This window comes from Trematomus bernacchii, unplaced genomic scaffold (genome assembly GCF_902827165.1).
Source record: "Trematomus bernacchii unplaced genomic scaffold, fTreBer1.1, whole genome shotgun sequence".
Taxonomy (NCBI): domain Eukaryota; kingdom Metazoa; phylum Chordata; class Actinopteri; order Perciformes; family Nototheniidae; genus Trematomus; species Trematomus bernacchii.
This window is the reverse complement of record NW_022987608.1, coordinates 8,009,682-8,028,440: the sequence shown is the minus strand read 5'-3', so window position 1 is coordinate 8,028,440 and position 18,759 is coordinate 8,009,682. Positions and strand designations below refer to the sequence as shown.

Below are 18,759 nucleotides of genomic sequence, written 5' to 3'. Positions count from 1 at the left end.
GAGGAAATAGGGAGAGATGAAGTGGGTCACACAAAAAAAACGAGGCCACGCAGGGCTTGAACTGTAGCAGGACCTCCCATCTGGCAGAGAGCCGGCCAACCTATCTGACATGGGCACGCATGAAACAGGAGAAGGCAGCTGGCTCAGGTTTCCATTTGGGATGTTTCCCAATCTGTATACAGCTTTCCCCAAATGATGAGTTTTATAATCCTAAATTTGTTCTGTCAACTTGAGAAAACTTGTAATCTATCACAGTAAATATATCATGATTTATATATTTTGATCTGTGAAGTCTCCCGTTATCCCTATATGTTGATGAGATGTGAGATATGAGAATAGGCAGCTGGACAATGTAACTTTAATGAGCTACATAAGGAAAGAATGGATGTGGTGAAAAGGAGAGTATGAAATAATATAAATATTCAAAATGTTGAAGCAAGATTGAACACATTTCTTCTCTGACAAATGTAAGGCAAACCCTGGTTTCGTAGCCTAGGGTGACTAATTTAAGCAAATGTTAACACACTTTAAATACATATTGCTGCATTAGAGTCTACGTTTAAGCCTTAGTAATATAAATAAAATATGCTTATCGCTTGCTTAAAATACTGTGATAAGCTGCATTGTTTTAGGTTAGGAGGATTGGAAAGGACAGTTGAAGGTAACAGGAATTGTTATACTGTAGGAAGGTGTAGTGAAAACATGCTGTGCCTACAGTATATCTCACCATCCAAACTGGAAGAAAGCATGCATTGCATCTGAATTTGCATACAGTTGGCAGCATGTATGCAAATCAAAATCGCTCCATGCTTGGGTGTTTCCAGCTCTATACCAATAAAGCAGCACTGACTGTTGTTTTCTGTTGCCTCACTAACGCCATTTTGTTAGGCAGTTTTAAGCGTAATGAGACTGCTAGCTGTGTTTGGAAAAGGATGAAAAATACAGTTTGAAGTGAAAGGAGGACCCGATTGATTTCGTAACTTTCATTCATTATTACTGCCAATGGTTTGTTTGTCTGTTTGTTGGTTAGTTTGGTCTATTATTCAGCAAGATGATGGGAAAACGACTGGCCTGATTCTCATTCAACTTGTTGGAAGGGTGAATCATGAACCAATAAAGAAGCATTGCTTACTATTATTATTACAATGAAATGCCTATGAGGCTGGGTACTTACATAAATCAACATATTGGTAAATATCAGCATCAGATTAGTCTTAATATTGGCAGATACAGATGGGACATCCCCAGTTCATGACCATTGTCACTTGGCGGTTATTGTGAGCTGCAGAATGTTCTAGTACAAATATAAATGCAGGTCCTGTGTATTTTCAAAGCCTTAAAGACACATTACCAAAGGTCAAGCAGTACTGTGGGTTCCTTCTTTACCCTATACGCTAAACTCCAAAAATACAGCCCTGCATAGCCTACATCCAGGCAGTACAGAAATGAGCAAACACACACTCTCACACACACAGCCTCGCTCCTTCCGTGCAATCACTTCCAGTCCCAATCAGCAGCAGAAAGGAAATGGTGTCTGGCTCAGAGATGTTTGCAGAAGGCTGAAGGGCAATTTGCTTAAAATGACTTAAGTTAGAAATCCATTTGGGAGAGCAGGAGCAATATGCCCCGGTCTCAGCGCTGGAAGGACTGCTTCTCTGCGTAGGGATGTTAGTATGTTGTGTAGTATAATGTGTCTCCCGGTGCAAAATGCCAGTGCTTTGGGGTCCCTGGGAGCTGTCATTTGCAGAGAGGTAACTCACTAGTGAGGAAATAAAACGATGAAGGTGCGGAGCAGCTTCAGGACGAAGGGAGGTGATGGTGATTGATGTCGAAGGATATTGAATCTATCACACAACCCCGGCATCAGATTACTCCTCACCCTCGTTCTCTACTCTCACACACATCCCTACACAGTGTGATCCCACCCAGTCGACTCCTGTGGTTGTGTGATTTTACAAATATTGATCCAGCAATGAGATTATTGTCCCAGAATGATATAGTGCTGCATATACTCACATTTTGTCGACAGCAACTGTGTCGCCTCGAGATTATAGTTATCAGTTGATAGAAAAATCTTACACCTGCATCCAAAGCCTCCCCCATACAGAAGAGGAGTATGGCTACATATGAAAACAAAAGTCTGACCAAAAGTCTAATTATTTTTGGAGTTCTGAGATTCAAGTCAGAATTCTTAGAATAAAATATTTCGGACTTTTTCCAAGCAAATCTCGGAATTCTGAGAAAAAGAAAGAAATCTGACTTTTTAGCCCTCTTGCATACCCTCAATTATAACCACGTTTGCAAGGGAGTATCAAGCTGTGAGTCTGTTTTAGATTAGATTCCAATCTATTGTCATTGCACATAGTTTTCATATTTAATTTGACATACATATGGTGCTAAATGTTTGTGGTAAGAGACCTTTAATACTTGGTTTTCTATCAATTCAACTTCATATGATTCTTTTATTTAGGCCTATGTTTCTTTTAAATTTGAGATAAAGATGTCAATAATAACAATTCTGGTTGAAGATCCTCCATGGTCAAAACTATCTCGGACCAATAATTATAGTATTGCAGCTTTGAAGCAAACACATGAAGGTTTTAAATCTTGGGGTATAACAACAGTTATACCTCTCAAGCCTCTCTTTTGTCAGGCTCAGTAGTCACTGTAGGAACAGCTGTTCAGTGCTGCAAAAAAAGCTGTTGACTCAGTCAGTTCACATCCTCAGTGACCCAGACTTGTTGATTTTGTTTTAGGGTGAATACATGATTGCTCCACACAGGTAAAGATTTGAAGCTGGTCGAGACTAGGCTGCTGATCTCTGCTTTTTAAACGATGTAATGAACATTGTGTGAGTCTTATCTTTTTATAGATATTTAAAATTGGAAGACGGGATTTCCTGAGGCTAAATATATTTTAGGAAATGCGCAGGGGTCACAGGATGTGCTTTTGTCTTCACTCTCCAACCTACGTTATGTTAGTCACTGCTGTACAACTAAGAGGATTTATGTAAATACGGTATACCAGCTCATTCAGAAAGAACATTTTGTGTAGTCATAGTTGGACCTGAAGTTATTTACGAGGCTGTAACTGCTACATTTGGCAACACGGATATAAACATAACTAGAGACAATAATGGTAGCTGCAAAATGATAGAGCCTACTTTGTGGTTATACTGCATTGTTAAAATAAAATCACAACGTTTTAATGGTAGTAGAAGCAGGTGCAGTGGAAATGACTGTATTACATTGTAGTACATTATACTGAATGGCTCAAAATTAAGGAATAAAAAAGAAACAAAACCGCTTCTGTAGCCGCCACCGTGCATCATGTAATTATCTTGTGTGTGTTTGCGCAATTAAAATACAGTGCAGGATCAGTTCAGTGTAAGGACATAGGTTCTTGGTCACCACTACCATTGAAAACGGGCGCTACAGTACTGCACTAATCAACCCTGAAATCCCTTATCAGTAGCTAGTCCCAGCCCATCTGATATTGTATCTTGTCAGACAAGCTATTGACAGAACGTCTTCTCGGCGTAATGCACATGCATGTAGCGCTGCTATCTGACACCCAGTGTTCTCTGTGAAAGGGTTTGGGGGGAGGATAAAAGCACAACATCCGCACACTCCTCCCCTCAGAGAGAATGATGTGGTTTTCAGCTCTGAGTGTGGTAACTTAAGCCTCTTTTCTATTAAAATCTGTCATGGAGTAAACAACAGGTTACTTCAGGGACATCATCAACGGCTCTGCAGAGGAAATAAAGCAGACGCTTGGTAATTCAGTTCTGCAACATTGCACTAGAGCACTTTTCCAAGTTGGCATTGTTATAAAGGGACTGCACATTGTACTGTGGCAAGTTTAAGCTCTATTCTGGCAACAAAACATTTGATTCATGATAAAGCAGTCTCCAGCCCACCGTCAAGCTTAATGCCTACTATGTTATGTAAATAGGTTATTGGGCTTTTTTCTTATCAACTTAGATTTGTTAGAACATATTTTCAACTTGAATTGACTGAAAGTGGGTTTATTAATACATGAACACTACTGTGTAATATATGTTTACAGATATATTTAATAAGTACAATACAATACAAGCTCAAGTTTCAATTGTGGGCCGCATTCCATTATACTTTTTTGATTTGCTGAGGGCCGATTCAAAATGGCCCGCGCGCCGCATTTGGCCCCCAGGCCGTAGTTTTGACACCCCTGGTCTATTCCATAATTTAACCATTATAAAATGGTTTGGTCAATGTATTGAAGCTGTTTTGACATTCAAAGGCTGTTGGTTGTCTGAGGCAATAAAAAGCCAATAAAACTTCAAAATCTGCTCTCTGACAGAGCTCACTACCGATGGGGATTCCCACACATTTCTTACAAGCTAGAGTCTTTGGTCCCCTGCATGATGTGAAAACACTTTTCTTTTGAAGGATGAGAGATGTACCACAGCACCTCTTGGCGTGTCAATGACAGGAAGAAATGGTTGTTTGCTCCTTTCATCTGGTAAAAAACTGTCGAGTTAATGGACTCCGACCACTTGTCAGGACAGGGCCTGCAGTCCCCACTTCCCACTCTTTAAACCCAAGTACTTTTTCTACCATACATCCAATCCTGTCCTCATTGCAGCAGAGGAACCGCCTTTTAAAACCCTACAATGTCAGTGCACATAAATTATCCTGTAGATGTTATCCCCTGATGGCTTCCGTAATGTAATGTATATGTGAGCAGTATGGAGTATCAAGCAGTGGTGAGCTGCTTTCAAATGAGCGCTGGTTGGGCAATAGAAGCTCTTTGCCAAAATGCTTTGATGAGCCTTTTGTTAGGGTCATCAATTTTATTGGCCCATTCAGAATCGCTCTAGGTCTCATCAGGAAAATCAATACCAGCTTCTACTACGCAAGACAGATCACCCTAGCCATCTTTCTGCTCAAGCCGTAATATCAGCAGAGTGTTTTTTTTTAAAGCCAATGGGATTTCACAGAGTTAGAGTTTAGATCTTCCAACAGTAAACAGGGAAAGCAGCTCTGAGGCAACATGAGACGTCCTCTGGGAGCCTTAAGGCAAGCCTTCACTGAGTACATGGATTACACATAAACCTCATTGATTAATCAATAGTACATTATGATGCCAGGGACTAAGGTCAATGAGGGTAAACATTTCTTGGAATGTATTGAACAGAAGCATCAGCTGTGAAAGATGAAGAGGAGGACATTTAAAACCAGAGGACGTCCACTACTCCTGTCCACATGTCATAGTGTTAATGAGTAGTGCCTTGCATGGTGTGAGTGTGTGAATATAAGCAACCATTTGTAAACTGCTTTGTCCATTAAGGCAGATAAGTGCATTCCATTTACCATTTAATAGGATATCGGAAGGGATATTTTGAACCCTATAGTTTGGATTTACCGCTTACTGGACATATTAGTCGAGATTTGGGAAAACAAGAAGTTGTCGTGGTAGAGCTAAGGTGGGATGCGTTTCACTGGAAAAATACATCAATCAAACAAAGGTGTTTAAAAATGCTGTACTCCTTTTGAGGCACTACTATCTTTACAATAGATGCAAATATTACAAAACCACAACCAAGGGACACATTTGAAGTGATCAGTGAAACTATTGAAATTGGTTTCCTTGGATACAGCCGCCATTATAAACAATTGGTTACCATCTACTGTACTTCAGCTTTGGTTTCAATAGTGGCTTTGCTTGCTCACACACTTTTGACAGGCTAGATCTCATCAATCAAGCTGTTTATACTCCAAGCATAACTGCTCACTCTTTTGCTTGCACTATTCAAGCCTAAATGTGACTCAATACATATGTTTGACCTCCTGTTAAGACAACTTCTTAGCTACCAGTTTATTAAATGAGGTACTACACATTTTTATGTTGGGATCCTTTTTAAAACCTGATCTTAAGGATAAGTCACGCACTGTAGTAAATACACATTTTAATTTGAACATATTGTTTTAACATAAATAATGTGACAGCAACAGTTATGTTGTGAATTACGAGTTTAAAAAAAGGAATCGCTTTTAGTAAATGCATGGTTCTAAATTAAAGTAGGCGTGTTTCAAGTGGTCAAATTGGAAAACAGCAAAAAACTGTTTCCATCAATCTATATCCTTTCATTTTAAATTAACTGCTGAAAATATGTGAGGCTATTACGATGATTCAAATTAGAGGTTATTTCGTTTTTTATTAATAACTGGCAATCTCTACTGCACAAGCCTACAGTTTGCACCGTGGTTTCATCAAATAGTCTCTTTGTGTGAGCAATGGGGTTCCGACTGCCTACTGATAAAGATAAAGTCATGAATGGATAATTACCACTGTCAGCAGTTATGGTCTCCTGGGTTTGCTTGTTTATGTGTGTGTGTGTGTGTGTGTGTGTGTGTGTGTGTGTGTGTGTGTGTGTGTGTGTGTGTGTGTGTGTGTGTGTGTGTGTGTGTGTGTGTGTGTGTGTGTGTGTGTGTGTGTGTGTGTGTGTGTGTGTGTGTGTGTGTGTGGTGTGTGGTGTGTGTATGGCTGCAGGACAGAGGAGAGACAGGGGGGTGTTATCCTGGTTGTCTCTGTTTGTGCAGTTCAAACCTCCAAGGACTCCGATAATGCAATTTTCAGTAAGCCACGCAGCATTGCCGGAGATAATTAGAGCAGACATGCAGTAACAGTGTCAAAAGGGAAGCAGCTCATTCTCCACCAGCCAGAATATTACAGTCGACATATGAACATACAGTATTAGAGCATGTACAAACATTGTAAAATACCATTATAACGTTTTGACACGCGGCTTTGTCAATGCGCAATTGAAACATGCTTAGCAAATACATCATGATGTACATGTTATGGATCCGCTCCACTAAGGAGATACAAATAGATGAAGACATCGATTTGGGTGGCTTGATGAGGAGGCTGTAACCTTTCGAAAAAAACAGTGTCATATTTCCATCATGTTTTCCACATCATTTCATTTGAATGTTGAGTTGAGCTCTTTTAATCACATACTCTTTTTGTGTCCTCTTCCTCGATGATTAAATGGAATTCAATTGGAGAAATAGCGCCACAACTGTTAACCACAAAGCGCACAACTCATTCCATGTGCACCCATATTGGTAGTTGGTGAATCCACATTTTCTTTTCCCCATTATCTGGACATTTAGTCGTATTTTGCATCCTATGCATACTTAGCTATAGCAGGGTATATGCATGAATCCTGAAGTCAAATGTAATACCTTTTTAAGACCTTTTTTAAGACCCTTTCCATACATTTTAAGACCTCATCGCCACTTCGAGTTTTAACCGGTTACATTGGCGACACACTTTACCTCACATTTACTATATACAGTATTGATTGAAGTATCCTCCTTATCTTCCAACCATTTGGACGCAAACTTGCATTTCCCCCATAACGATGTTGTTGGCGTAAACGGACCTTCGCATGTTATCAAGCAGTGAGCGTGCGATGTCCTGTTCAGATGACGTCAAACCCAACGGGATGCCATAAATAAACTACACAGAATCACACTGCACACCTACGCAATGATTACATTCAGGCAAACTGTAGAATACACCCTCTTTGGACAATTTATATACTTATTGAAAACAAGCTACAAATGTAATACCTTGGAAAATGCCGTTTAATACTTTTTAATAGCCTTAATTTTCGCTAAATTGATTTATCAACTTTTAATACTTTTTAAGACCCCGTGGACACCCTGTATAGGAGTCACCAGGTCAATCATATCATGGACATTGCAGTTGCACAATATGGGTTTAAGACCATTGGGCACCAGAATATCCCCAGCACAAGTAGTAGTTTCTTTAAATAATAATTAATTTACCTTAGTATGCGTTATTCTAGGTAGGAAGGAAATCCAACAACCGGACCTTTTTCAGCTGTTTATTACTGGACGTCAACATTTTAAGGTTTATTCTCTTATTGGCTATATAATATGAGTTAGATGACTGTCTTCAAACTACTAAATGAACTAAAACTTCCACTGTGTTTTCATGAGATGGTTAGCTGTTGTACTGTTGAACGCTGCTACTAGGGTTAGGGTTAGGGTTAAATATCAAACATAAGTCTGTTTTTTCTTAGTTGATACTTTGCCATAGTGGAACCAATAAGAGAAGAGCCATCAGAATGGAAAAATACGCTATTAAGATCTGGTGGTGGGATCTATGATTGGTCATGTATTGACGTACATATACTGAACCCTGGTTCGTGGAGGACACCAAAAAAGTCCTAGAAAGACAATGTAAACTTAACTAATGTGCATTTAAAAAAGAGGAATAGTTTCGGCGAAAACTAAAAGGTACCATGGGGTACAGGAATTTTGGTTTCAAGACCCTGGTTTGCGGGGGATACCAAAAAAGTCTTAAAAAGACAAGGTAAACTTAACTAATGTGCATTTAAAAAAGAGGAATAGTTTCGGCGAAAACTAAAAGGTACCACCAAGATTAGAATGTTCCAAAGGGGGTTTCGTTTAGCATGATACACTTGAAATAACTGAAGGATAATTTAAAAAAGAAAGTAGAAAGTGAGGTCATAGAAAACTATTTCTGCTAAAAAGTTAGCAATGATTGAGAGTCAGACCTAAACATTTCAGCTCACACTGCACTGTAACTTTTATTATTTTATTATCTTTGCTTTTAAAGGTGGGGTAGGTAATTTTGGAGAAACCAGCTCGAGTGCGCTGGAATTTGAAAATACACAGCCGGAAAAAATCTGCCACTTCCTTACAGAGCCCCTCCTCCAACACACACGAACGCGCACATGACCAATGAGGGCACGAGATAAGTGTGTGCACAGATGGAAGGCTGACAGGCAGGTAGGCCATCCAGTTATTTTAGCCGGGCCGGCTAAAATGATTGGTCGTGCTTTTTACAGTATTACGGCTTCCACAGATGACATTTTTTTATGGATTTTTTGTCAAAGCACTTAAGATATTCATTGCTATCGGGATGTTAAGAGCATTCCATGGAATATAACAAAAAGTGTATCTCGAGCCGGTTTCTCAAACTTACCTACCCCACCTCTAAATGAGTGTCTTTAGATGCCATTTTATAATATGTTTCTTAATGCTCTTAATGTCTTTCATTTTTGTAAAGCACTTTGAATTGCCTTGTGTTGAAAGGTGCTATGTAAATAAACTTGCCTTGCCTTGCCTTGCCTTACATGTGGGACCTTTTGCACAAAAGTTAAGGCACCTTGGAGAGACCGGTTGTTTGTCATTGTCTTCAAAAACAACCATAATGAGTGGTTTTTAGTCACGCTAGCAGTGTGGATCTTAGTATGGCTTTATCAGTGGCACTTCAATGGTCCTGACTGGAATAACTTAACATCTTTTGGATGCCATGCATGTTGAATCATGCATAATAAAACAGAGAGAGCAGTCATTACTCACACAATCTCTTGTCAGGCAAGTGTAAACCCAAGTGGTTATAAGCGTTTGACCAAACAATTAATGCTGTCTTTTTGAACAAGTGCACCTTAGAAAACATTTATTGTTGTTCCACCATTGTGCTTCAGTATTTCTACATCTCAGTGTGTCTCCATTAATTCAGACATCTTTGTGACTGTCAGTTTGACTCAGGTCTCCATTGGCAATGAGTAATTTCATCTAGATATCCTGCACACATCACCCAGCCAGGGGACTCTCAGAGAACTTTATAATTATACACTGAACAGCTCCCTTGACTGATTAGTTAATAACTTTTGAAGAACACATAATTTCTCTAAAAGCCTTGTGTCAGTCACTGTAATAGAAATACGTGTTGGAAGTGTTTTTCAGACCCCAAACAAAAGAGACTCATACAACAGCAGATTGCTATTGTTTCGGGAAAGAAGAGTTATTTGTCAGTGTCAGTGTATAATTAATATCTGCAAACATAGCCTCGTCAGCTGATGACACTGTGGAATAAAGCTATCTTAGTGCTCCATTCATTCTTGCTCTGTGTGTCACCAGTGGGGATCTTATGTAATAACTCATGAGTCAGTGATTTTTCTCTATTGAAAAGTAAATACAATTGTTTTTTCTTTACAGGTTCCATTACAAGGTGCTCCTACATCAAGTATCACTACTCCTCGGCTACGATACCTAAAAACATCTCCCCCAACATCTCCAAGACAATAAGGCAGGACGAGTGGCACTCCCTCCGTAAGTCTGCTACGATTGAATTCTTTCTTGACAGCAAATCACTTTTTTTTATACCTGGAAATGCTTTAGGCTGATTACATTTCATTTCTCTAACTGAGAAATGCAGAATATTTTTAAATAACCAAGGAAGATACATAGAAATACATTAGCCGCCGAGTTATTCAATGCTCTGTCCTATCTTCAAATTGAATTGACTTTCCTCCCTTGAGCTTTCAGTGCCAGCTGTTAATCTTAAGTAGGAACGTGTCATTGTGTTCAAACACAGAGCACACTTTAGCCTTCATTTCATGTGATTTCTTTATTTGCTCAGGAAGTGTGCTGTACTATTTCATTTTCACTGCTCTCCTGGGGTTAGGGTTAGCAGCAAAGTGTTTACTTGATTAAACTCTTTGTTTTCATAGTTAATTTAGGGAAATTGTTACAGGAATCAAACCAACCACATTTCCAGTAAGGTGCAATCTCTTTAAGTAGTATGCCATGCTGCTGGTCAATGATCAATAATCGTTGATGGTACTTTTATTTCAAACTGCATTCATCCATACAACCACTTCCCGTTCCTTTGCAAAACATTTCATGTGCCATGTGTTACAGACAATAACCACCAACCCTTTTTAAAGAAATGCAGTTCAAAACTACATATAGGAAGCATGACAATAACTGAACAACTAATTTAGAACTGGAATACTATTAAAAATCCTTACTGTGGATGATATCGTGTCTCTCTGTACATCTAGCTGTTCTTGGTGACCTTGACCTTTTTTTTTACTGGATCAAATCCTATCTCACATTGGGTAGAGGCGGGGTTCAACCTGGACCCTAAGTCACCACCCTTAGATGTTAAATGTCACAGATGTTAGGTATCGAATTTAATGTAACGTTTTTCATGACATGTTCTAAACCCATGCATGGTTCCAAGGGCACACATGCTTATGATGGCTCTGTGGCAAAGATCGTCAAGTTCAAGGACTAACACCATTGACATGGTTTTTGCAATTTACTGTGCACTCCAACCTAGGCTTCCTCAATAATCTTTGATAGTTTGGTTAGTGAGTTGATCAGTCTATTCAACCACCTGGTTATGTTTCCAAGGATTAGTTCCAGAGCAAAAGACTGAAGACTCAATTCATCCTCATGTCATTGTATACCTTTGATTGACACTTTGGTCAAAGCTAAGTTGACCAACTGACTTTTTTTTTTAGAGCCATTATCAGGTTGTACTGTACATTGAAAGAGTTCAACAGTCAAAAGCATCTTGATATGAAATTCACAAGGATTAATTCTCCATTCTATCCATTTTGGACGTTTACGGAGTTTTCCCCTTTTCATCCAAACTCAGTTTCAAATGTCAAATTTGCACATCGTATATCTCTCAATTTAATTAGTAGATTGTAATGACATTTGCTCAAAGCAATCATGTTCCTCAGGGCATAAATCCTTTTTATTTGACAGTTTTTACCCCAAGGGCTTTTCCTTTAGTGGCCCCTCAAAACAAATGTTATATATATTTTGTTTACTTTCAGTCATACTAACTGCGTGTTTGTGTTTTATTTGTCCATAAGTCCTTCACCTGTAGAAAATAGACTTAATAGTTGAAGGGCTTCTTCTCCTCAGCTCTGTGTGCCTGTTAGATATCAGCAGAAGTGCTGTCAGAGGAATCTAACGAGAATCTATCTCCTTTAAGATACCTGCCATTCATGTGTTGTAGCTCTGGGCTTGTTGTAGCTTGGCCACTGAGCCGAGTGGAAACACACTTTGACCTCAAACTGTCACTGTCTTGGTCTCAATAGCCCTCGACTGTCAGGTGACAGGCTTGGGAAAACACATCGTCTCTCTCTCTCCTAACGGCAGAAGACTGCTCTGTTTCTTCTGCCTTATTCCCACCATGCATCTCTGTTCTACAAAGAAGGAGAAAAAGGTTTCTGTTTAATGGCTTATCAGCAGCAAATCCATGGTAGATGATTATATTATGTTTGGATTATTGTATTAATTGAAAGGTTTATTTCCAGGCATTTTATTTTATTTACCATGCATTGAAATAGAAACGCCTGAGCAGAAACCACTGTTGCTTGTCTGCTGTTGAGGCATACAGTAGGCTTTCAGCAGTCAATGGAGGACCTTTTTTTCCTCCAGCCTAAATTGGCGAAATCAGTGCATTGCATTTGTTGAACCATTTATAGCATTACACTCAGCTCTAGACCAAAAGTTTCCCACCAGGAGATCATCGACCCCAAATAATCCATTGTAGATGGGCTTTTTACTTTCAGCCAAGGACAAAAGCGATAACATTATTGTGCTTAATGAAGGAGCTGCTGCTGTGTATGCAAATGCTCTGAAAAATACTTAAGTTCTTGTTCATTTTCTACTTTGGTTGTGACTCATATTCATCGGGACAGAAAGAATGTGTTATATCTTCACTATCTTGGCTATATCTGGAAAACACATAGCTTATATTTATGGCAGGAAGGTCACCCCTCTCCAGTCAGAGATGTTTAATGTCCTTATTACCAGGCCTATCCACACAGCATCTTAGTGTGAGATAACTCCACTCCTCTAACCGATGGCCCTGTCACTACGATGTGGGTATGAAAAGAAAAGGAAAAAAGCAATAGGCAAAAGGGTGAATAAACAATGCCCTGTCCACTGAGTGAGCCGATTGCGTTCACTCCCGAATCAATGAGAAGGGCCAGATTAAATCACAGCGCTGAATGACCCACTAATTAGAAATTGCATGTAGGCCTTGAACTGACGAGTCTCAGGGGACAGTCAGCTTCTAATGAGTCTTTGGTCTGACTGTAGATAAATTGACCGTGGATCTGATCTAACACACATTCAGACGGACCGTCCTGTAAAAGCTGGTTTCGTGACTATCCGTGACACACGACCTAAAAGATTCAGCTCTGTTCACTCCAGCGGAAAACCTATGTCTGATGTTGCATGGCAGCTGGATTCCCGTAATATCACGACATCACGCAGTTCGTGAAATCACACACATTTCCATCTTGTCAGTATGTGTCCAATCCCACATGGCTGCACAAAAATCGGCCTTCTACCAGGAGCCACTGACAGCGAATATAGTTACACTTGATCGGAGTAAAACAATACGTTTGTGCCATGGAAAGACAAATGCATTTACACCTTTTTGACAATTGGCCCATTTGTCTAAGGTTGCATTTGATCCAAATCAGGCATTGAGGCGATAAGCATAGGCTCGTAAGGGTGTGCCTATAGGCAGGGGCGGTTCTAGGGGGGGGGGGCAAAAAAAGGTTAGAATATTACGATTTATTGGGACTAAATCAAATCAGAGACCCGGATGTACAGTGGAGATTCAACTGTTCATAACCTTATAAAAGCAAATATTGTTTATGTTTTTTTATTAAATTGTCACTTAAAGTTACTAAAACAAATACTCTAAATGAAAAAAACTACTGAAACAAAGGACCGTAACTTAAATGTACTAAAACAAATACCTTTACAAAAACAAATAACAATTACTGTATGTTATGTTTATTTTACACAATTACTTTATACTGCCTTTGTTTTTTTAACCCGCTTTTATTATGCCCCTCTCATGAAATAACTGGCCCCCGCCTGGCCCACCCAGTAAAATTGGTCTAGAACCGCCACTGCCTATAGGCCACAGCAGTGTGACGTCGCATCGTGTTTCTACAAAGGTTAATTCTGTTTCAACTTTGGGGCACATTTATTTCCCATATTCAAATAAAAAGGAAGGACCTGCGTTTTCACCGCCTGATTTGGTCTAAATAAGCCTAACACACTCTGTGCAGCAAAGACCTTGGAAGTGGAAGAGCAACTACTGCTTTTCACGGATGAGTAACTCCACTTCAGCTCAGCCATTTAAGACTGTTTGGTCAGCAGGCAGCAGAGTTTAATAGTTTGCTGTTCAACTTCAGAGACGTCCTGGACCAAATCCACCCACAGAGCCTCAGGCCTTGTATGGATTAAGTAAGAATGACAACCTAGCCTTGACTTTCATGAAGTGTGTGAAATTGAGCTCAGGCAGGCCTGACAATTTTTCCCTCTCCCATTACATAGATTTGAGGAAACCGTGGGGTGACATTGACACCGCTTCAAAGACTCAGATATGAACACGATACTCATTTGTTTCCGTCAGTCAAAAAAGCTGCAGCGGCACCAAAACCAAAACCCTCTTTTCTGTTGCTGCTGAACATCAAAGCAACAGCAGAGAGTACACAACATCCCTTCTGCCACCCCCATTGTCTGTCACAGATGCAGACAGCAGCGAGGATGCATACATTTTTTGACACTGGCTTTTAGAGAGGAAAGGATGAAAGGAGGTTTTCTCATACTGCAGCTTAGGGATTTTGTTACTTCAAAAGAAAGCATAAATTGTGAGCTGGGGAAAGCTGTCAATGAGTGACAGCGTATAATCCAAGGTAGCAGCTAAAGGTTGTGGCTGAGGCTAATTGTTCACCAGGCAGCCACTCCCACTCAATCTCATCAAGCTGATGTGGCTGCTGCAGTCGGTAGATTATGCGCTGAGCGGGCCTGCATGAAGATGACAGGGATTTAAGTCATTGTGAAGCATTGATTCATTGCCATTTCAAATCTTTGTCGCTGCTTTAATCCTGTAAACCTGATAAAGTAGATCCTCCAGCCTCCACCCCATCGCAGGCTCTTTCACACTTCCAAACAGCACAAACAGAGAGTGTGTTTTTGGCTTTCTTGGCTTCAACTAGTGTGATTCGTCAGTTGGCCAATCTATGTTGTACTTTCCGGAGTTTTTGTGGCATTATTTAAGTTTGGATAGGCTGATTTGGAGAAACCAGCTAAATAAAGATAGATTTTGAAAGTATCTAACTAGGAGATTCAAGCCAATCGTATAATTATTTTGAAAAAGGAACTTTGAAGATGCAATAGACTGGTATGCTGAGTAAATGTTTGTTTTTTCTGTATGATCTTGTATTTTGGCAGAATAACAAGGACCTAAAGTCAGAATATCTTTAAAGCTTCACTTCTGACTGTACCTTTTTTTCTTGCTCTCCAAAAACTGAGTACTAGAAGTACAAAATAAATGTGTCTACATGTATGACAAATATAACATGTCTATAAAGGAACAAGTGTTACTTCAGCTGTGGCTCAGGAGATAGAGTGGGTCGTCCACCAATCGGAAGATCACCGTTAAGCGTTAACCTCTCAAATGCTGTCCCATTGGTGTGTGTGTTTGTGAATATCCATTTAGATTAGATTGTTATGAGCCTTAGCCATTCGTTTATGATTGTGTGTGAATGGGTGAATGGGTGAATGATGAAATGTAGTGTAAATGTGCTTTTAGTGGTCGGAAGAGTAGAAAGGCAAGTACATTTCCCATTCAGAAAATCCTCCATTCGCATGCAGGTAATTGGGCACTGTTAGCATCTTTCGTTGAAATAGCATAGGCCTACAGCTGTATTTGCACTTCACACACTACCGTCATATGTTTGAGATTTAAAAGTATAGCTTTTGCTTTGGTCCAAATGGGCTATGGGCAAGTTAGCAATTTCACACAAAGCAATGTTTTTTATCATTGTTGTTTGGAGTTTTTCTCAGTAGCGTTTTTAGGTTGAGAAAGAAAAGGCAGTTAGAGAAAACTTCGGGCCCATGCAAAAGTCTTGGTGTGGAAGAGATGTTAGGCGAAACTAAAATGTCTCATTGGTCACAAGGAAGCTTAGTGTGTTACCATGGTATCCCCATAGAACTCTTGGTGAAGACTATTTGCTACATCCACATCTGTAACATTTCTACAAGGACTTATGTGATCATTAGGGTTAGGGTCTGAAGTCAGTCTGACATTCCCTCTGCATTTCCTTTATCAAATTTGAAACCCATTGTACCCTCATCTACATTTAACACAGTCGAGTATCCTCTATACATTGTCATTATTTACGTCTGTGTCTGTGCTTTTGCCTCAGTATTCTCCAGTGTGTGAGTTGGTGACGGCAGGGCCTAGTTTTTGCAAAGAAATCTTCAAATGATTTGCCTGAGGGCATCCCTTTGATGTAAGGCATATCGAATGATCATCACTGTGGTGTACTGTGTAAATTGCTTTGGAATTGTTGGGAGGAATATTGTTGCAGATTGGACAGAGGCTAGCAGTTTCCTCTGCTTACAGCCTTCAAGCTAAGCTAAGCTAAATACCTCTCTCTCAGACTGTGGAACATCCATCAGCTATCAGCAGCAGGAATATGTGTAGTATCCAGTTATTGATGCACAGCCAACACAGAGTGGAAACCTCTATTAAATATTTAGAGGGGCAATCCACCAATGTTAAACATAAGGATCAGTTTACTATAATTGTCAAGTACAACCTGGATGATTTCGTAGTGATGTCTTCATGTTAGTTTTAGAGTATTGAGACTACTTACTTTTAACTTACCTAAGTGGTGCAGACTCTTTAATGAGAACTTAAGATTGAAATGCTTATCAATAACGGACAGTTTACTCGGTAATATAAAAAAGCAGATTTTTGCTAAAGATTTTTGTCAATTTTGCCACAGATTTTACGCATCGGTACAAAACTGCTACATTTCAAACTTTTTTCGCACTAACAAACCCCAAAAGTTGAATACAGCTCCAAAAGGGCTCAATCCAGCATTGGTTTCATTATACAGATATACACATTATTTTTAAGTATGTTCCAATCCAGAATTGACCTCGATAAAAACCGAATTGCCTGTTGATGATTACAAACTGGGCCAAATGTCTACAGTCTTTTAGGGATATGTTATGTACTTACAATAATAATAATAATACACATTTATGATCACAACATAACCTCTTTTGTTTCTATACTGACATTTCTTATCAGTGGACATATACTTCAAATTCACTGTGAACTGTATCTAGGATAAATCAGCTTGTAATACAGTATCAACCCAGTCAACGCATCAGTTGGGCTCCATAGGACAATTACCTTCTCAGCTGCATTGTGTAGTAGGGTCCTATTTGCTGAAAAGCAATGTACTATATGTTCAGACGTGACTAGAGAATGGTAAACAGATACAATTATTTATGAGGTACAAGAGTCACCCAGCTGCTTTTAGGAACACCCTGTATCGAATGTCTACGGGACACATTCTGCTGGTTCTCTACACCATCAGTCTTTTCTAGCCAGAATCCTCATGAGGTTTTCCAGCCACGTCGTACTCTCTGTACTATTGACAGGGACAGGTGTTGAAAAAGTTTCCTGCACGTTCTCTTCGGCGTCTGATCTCAAGTTAAAGAAATTATGCTAAGCAGCAGGCAATTATGGTGATAATAATTAGCGGAGAAATCAGTTTGTTTCCATATTTAGACGTGGTGAAGACTTCTGATTGGCATGACGAACGCACAAACACGCTCACACACTATCTCAGTGTCTCTCATACATAATGTGGATCTGAAGGCATGGATGGAGCAGCAGCAGCAGACATTGGTATGGATTCACTCCCTCTTTTTGCGGATGATTGATGGGAAGCACAATTACACTTAATTAACAGGGCGGAAACACTGCGGAAGCACATAGCTGGCAGTCCTAGATGCACATCATTACACTTATGTTTCAGGCACTCTAGATTAGAGGAAATCATTTGTGCCCAGCCATGTGACCGCTGTGTCCGGAGGCCCAGTGATTCATCACTGCTCCTCCGTATGAAGCTTCAGTCCTGAGGGAGGAGCTGTGAACTGTCTCAGTCCAGCAGGACAACCGCCGTTTCTACTGCAGAGGTTGAATAGAGAGTCTGATATTTGTCACAGCACAAATAATATGCACTGAACTTGGTAAAGTCATAAGATGTAGACATATGTTGATGTCATTTGACCCTGTTCTGATTGGGCTCATTGCTACCTTGTCAAATATGCCAGTTCGGTCAATGACCCAATGAGACAAACTATAGGCGCGTACCACTATAGTTAGGCTACAGGACTTTCACCCAGTAGACCATGAGTTTGTCTTAAGTGAAACCAAATGTCAGTATTTCCCTATTTTAAGTTGCATAACTTACGTGACATACTTGAGTTACAACGTGAAAGTATTTTAATACCAAAACCATTCATTAGCGTAATTTACCAAGTACTTCAGTTGCCTAAAGCTAACAAAAGAAGGTACGTCATTTACACAACGTTAAAAGATTACATTAAGGGGTCCTGACCAATTGTCTATGTGAGACTAAATTCGAGTGAGAATATGTTGGTTATAAACATCTACTGTGCATAAGAGGGGGGCTACCCCTGTAGTGCAGAACCTGTATGGGGAACAACACAACTTGGTTAGGTTAAGATTTTGATTTCAGTTAAAATAAGTATGTTTGAAGTACTTGGTTAGGGTTAGGAAGATATGTGGCCTGGGTTCAACTCTGAGGACTGCGATGATAGACTGTTAAAGCCATGTTGAAAGCTGGAGGAAGTTCTGGCTCATTCATATTCATAAAAATCTCAACATTTGGACAGGCTAAGCCTTAAGAAACTGATTATCCTCAGAGACAGCAGGGATGGGATCTGTGTGGAAGAGGAAGGATTTAAGTGGCACGCAGTTTGATTCTTCACACAGAGCACTGACGGTATGTTGAATGCAAACATCATACAGTTTCCTCCACCTCTAACT

General features: G+C 39.8%; 1 protein-coding gene across 1 annotated transcript in view; it reads left to right on the top strand.

The window, feature by feature from the left end:
* Positions 1–18,759, top strand: part of tmem178b (transmembrane protein 178B) — an 82,301-nt gene that overhangs the window by 29,283 nt on the left and 34,259 nt on the right. Inside the window, exon 3 of the mRNA XM_034131235.1 lies at positions 10,047–10,160. Within this exon, the coding sequence (XP_033987126.1) occupies positions 10,047–10,160 (114 nt within the window). The remainder of the gene's footprint in view (positions 1–10,046; positions 10,161–18,759) is intronic.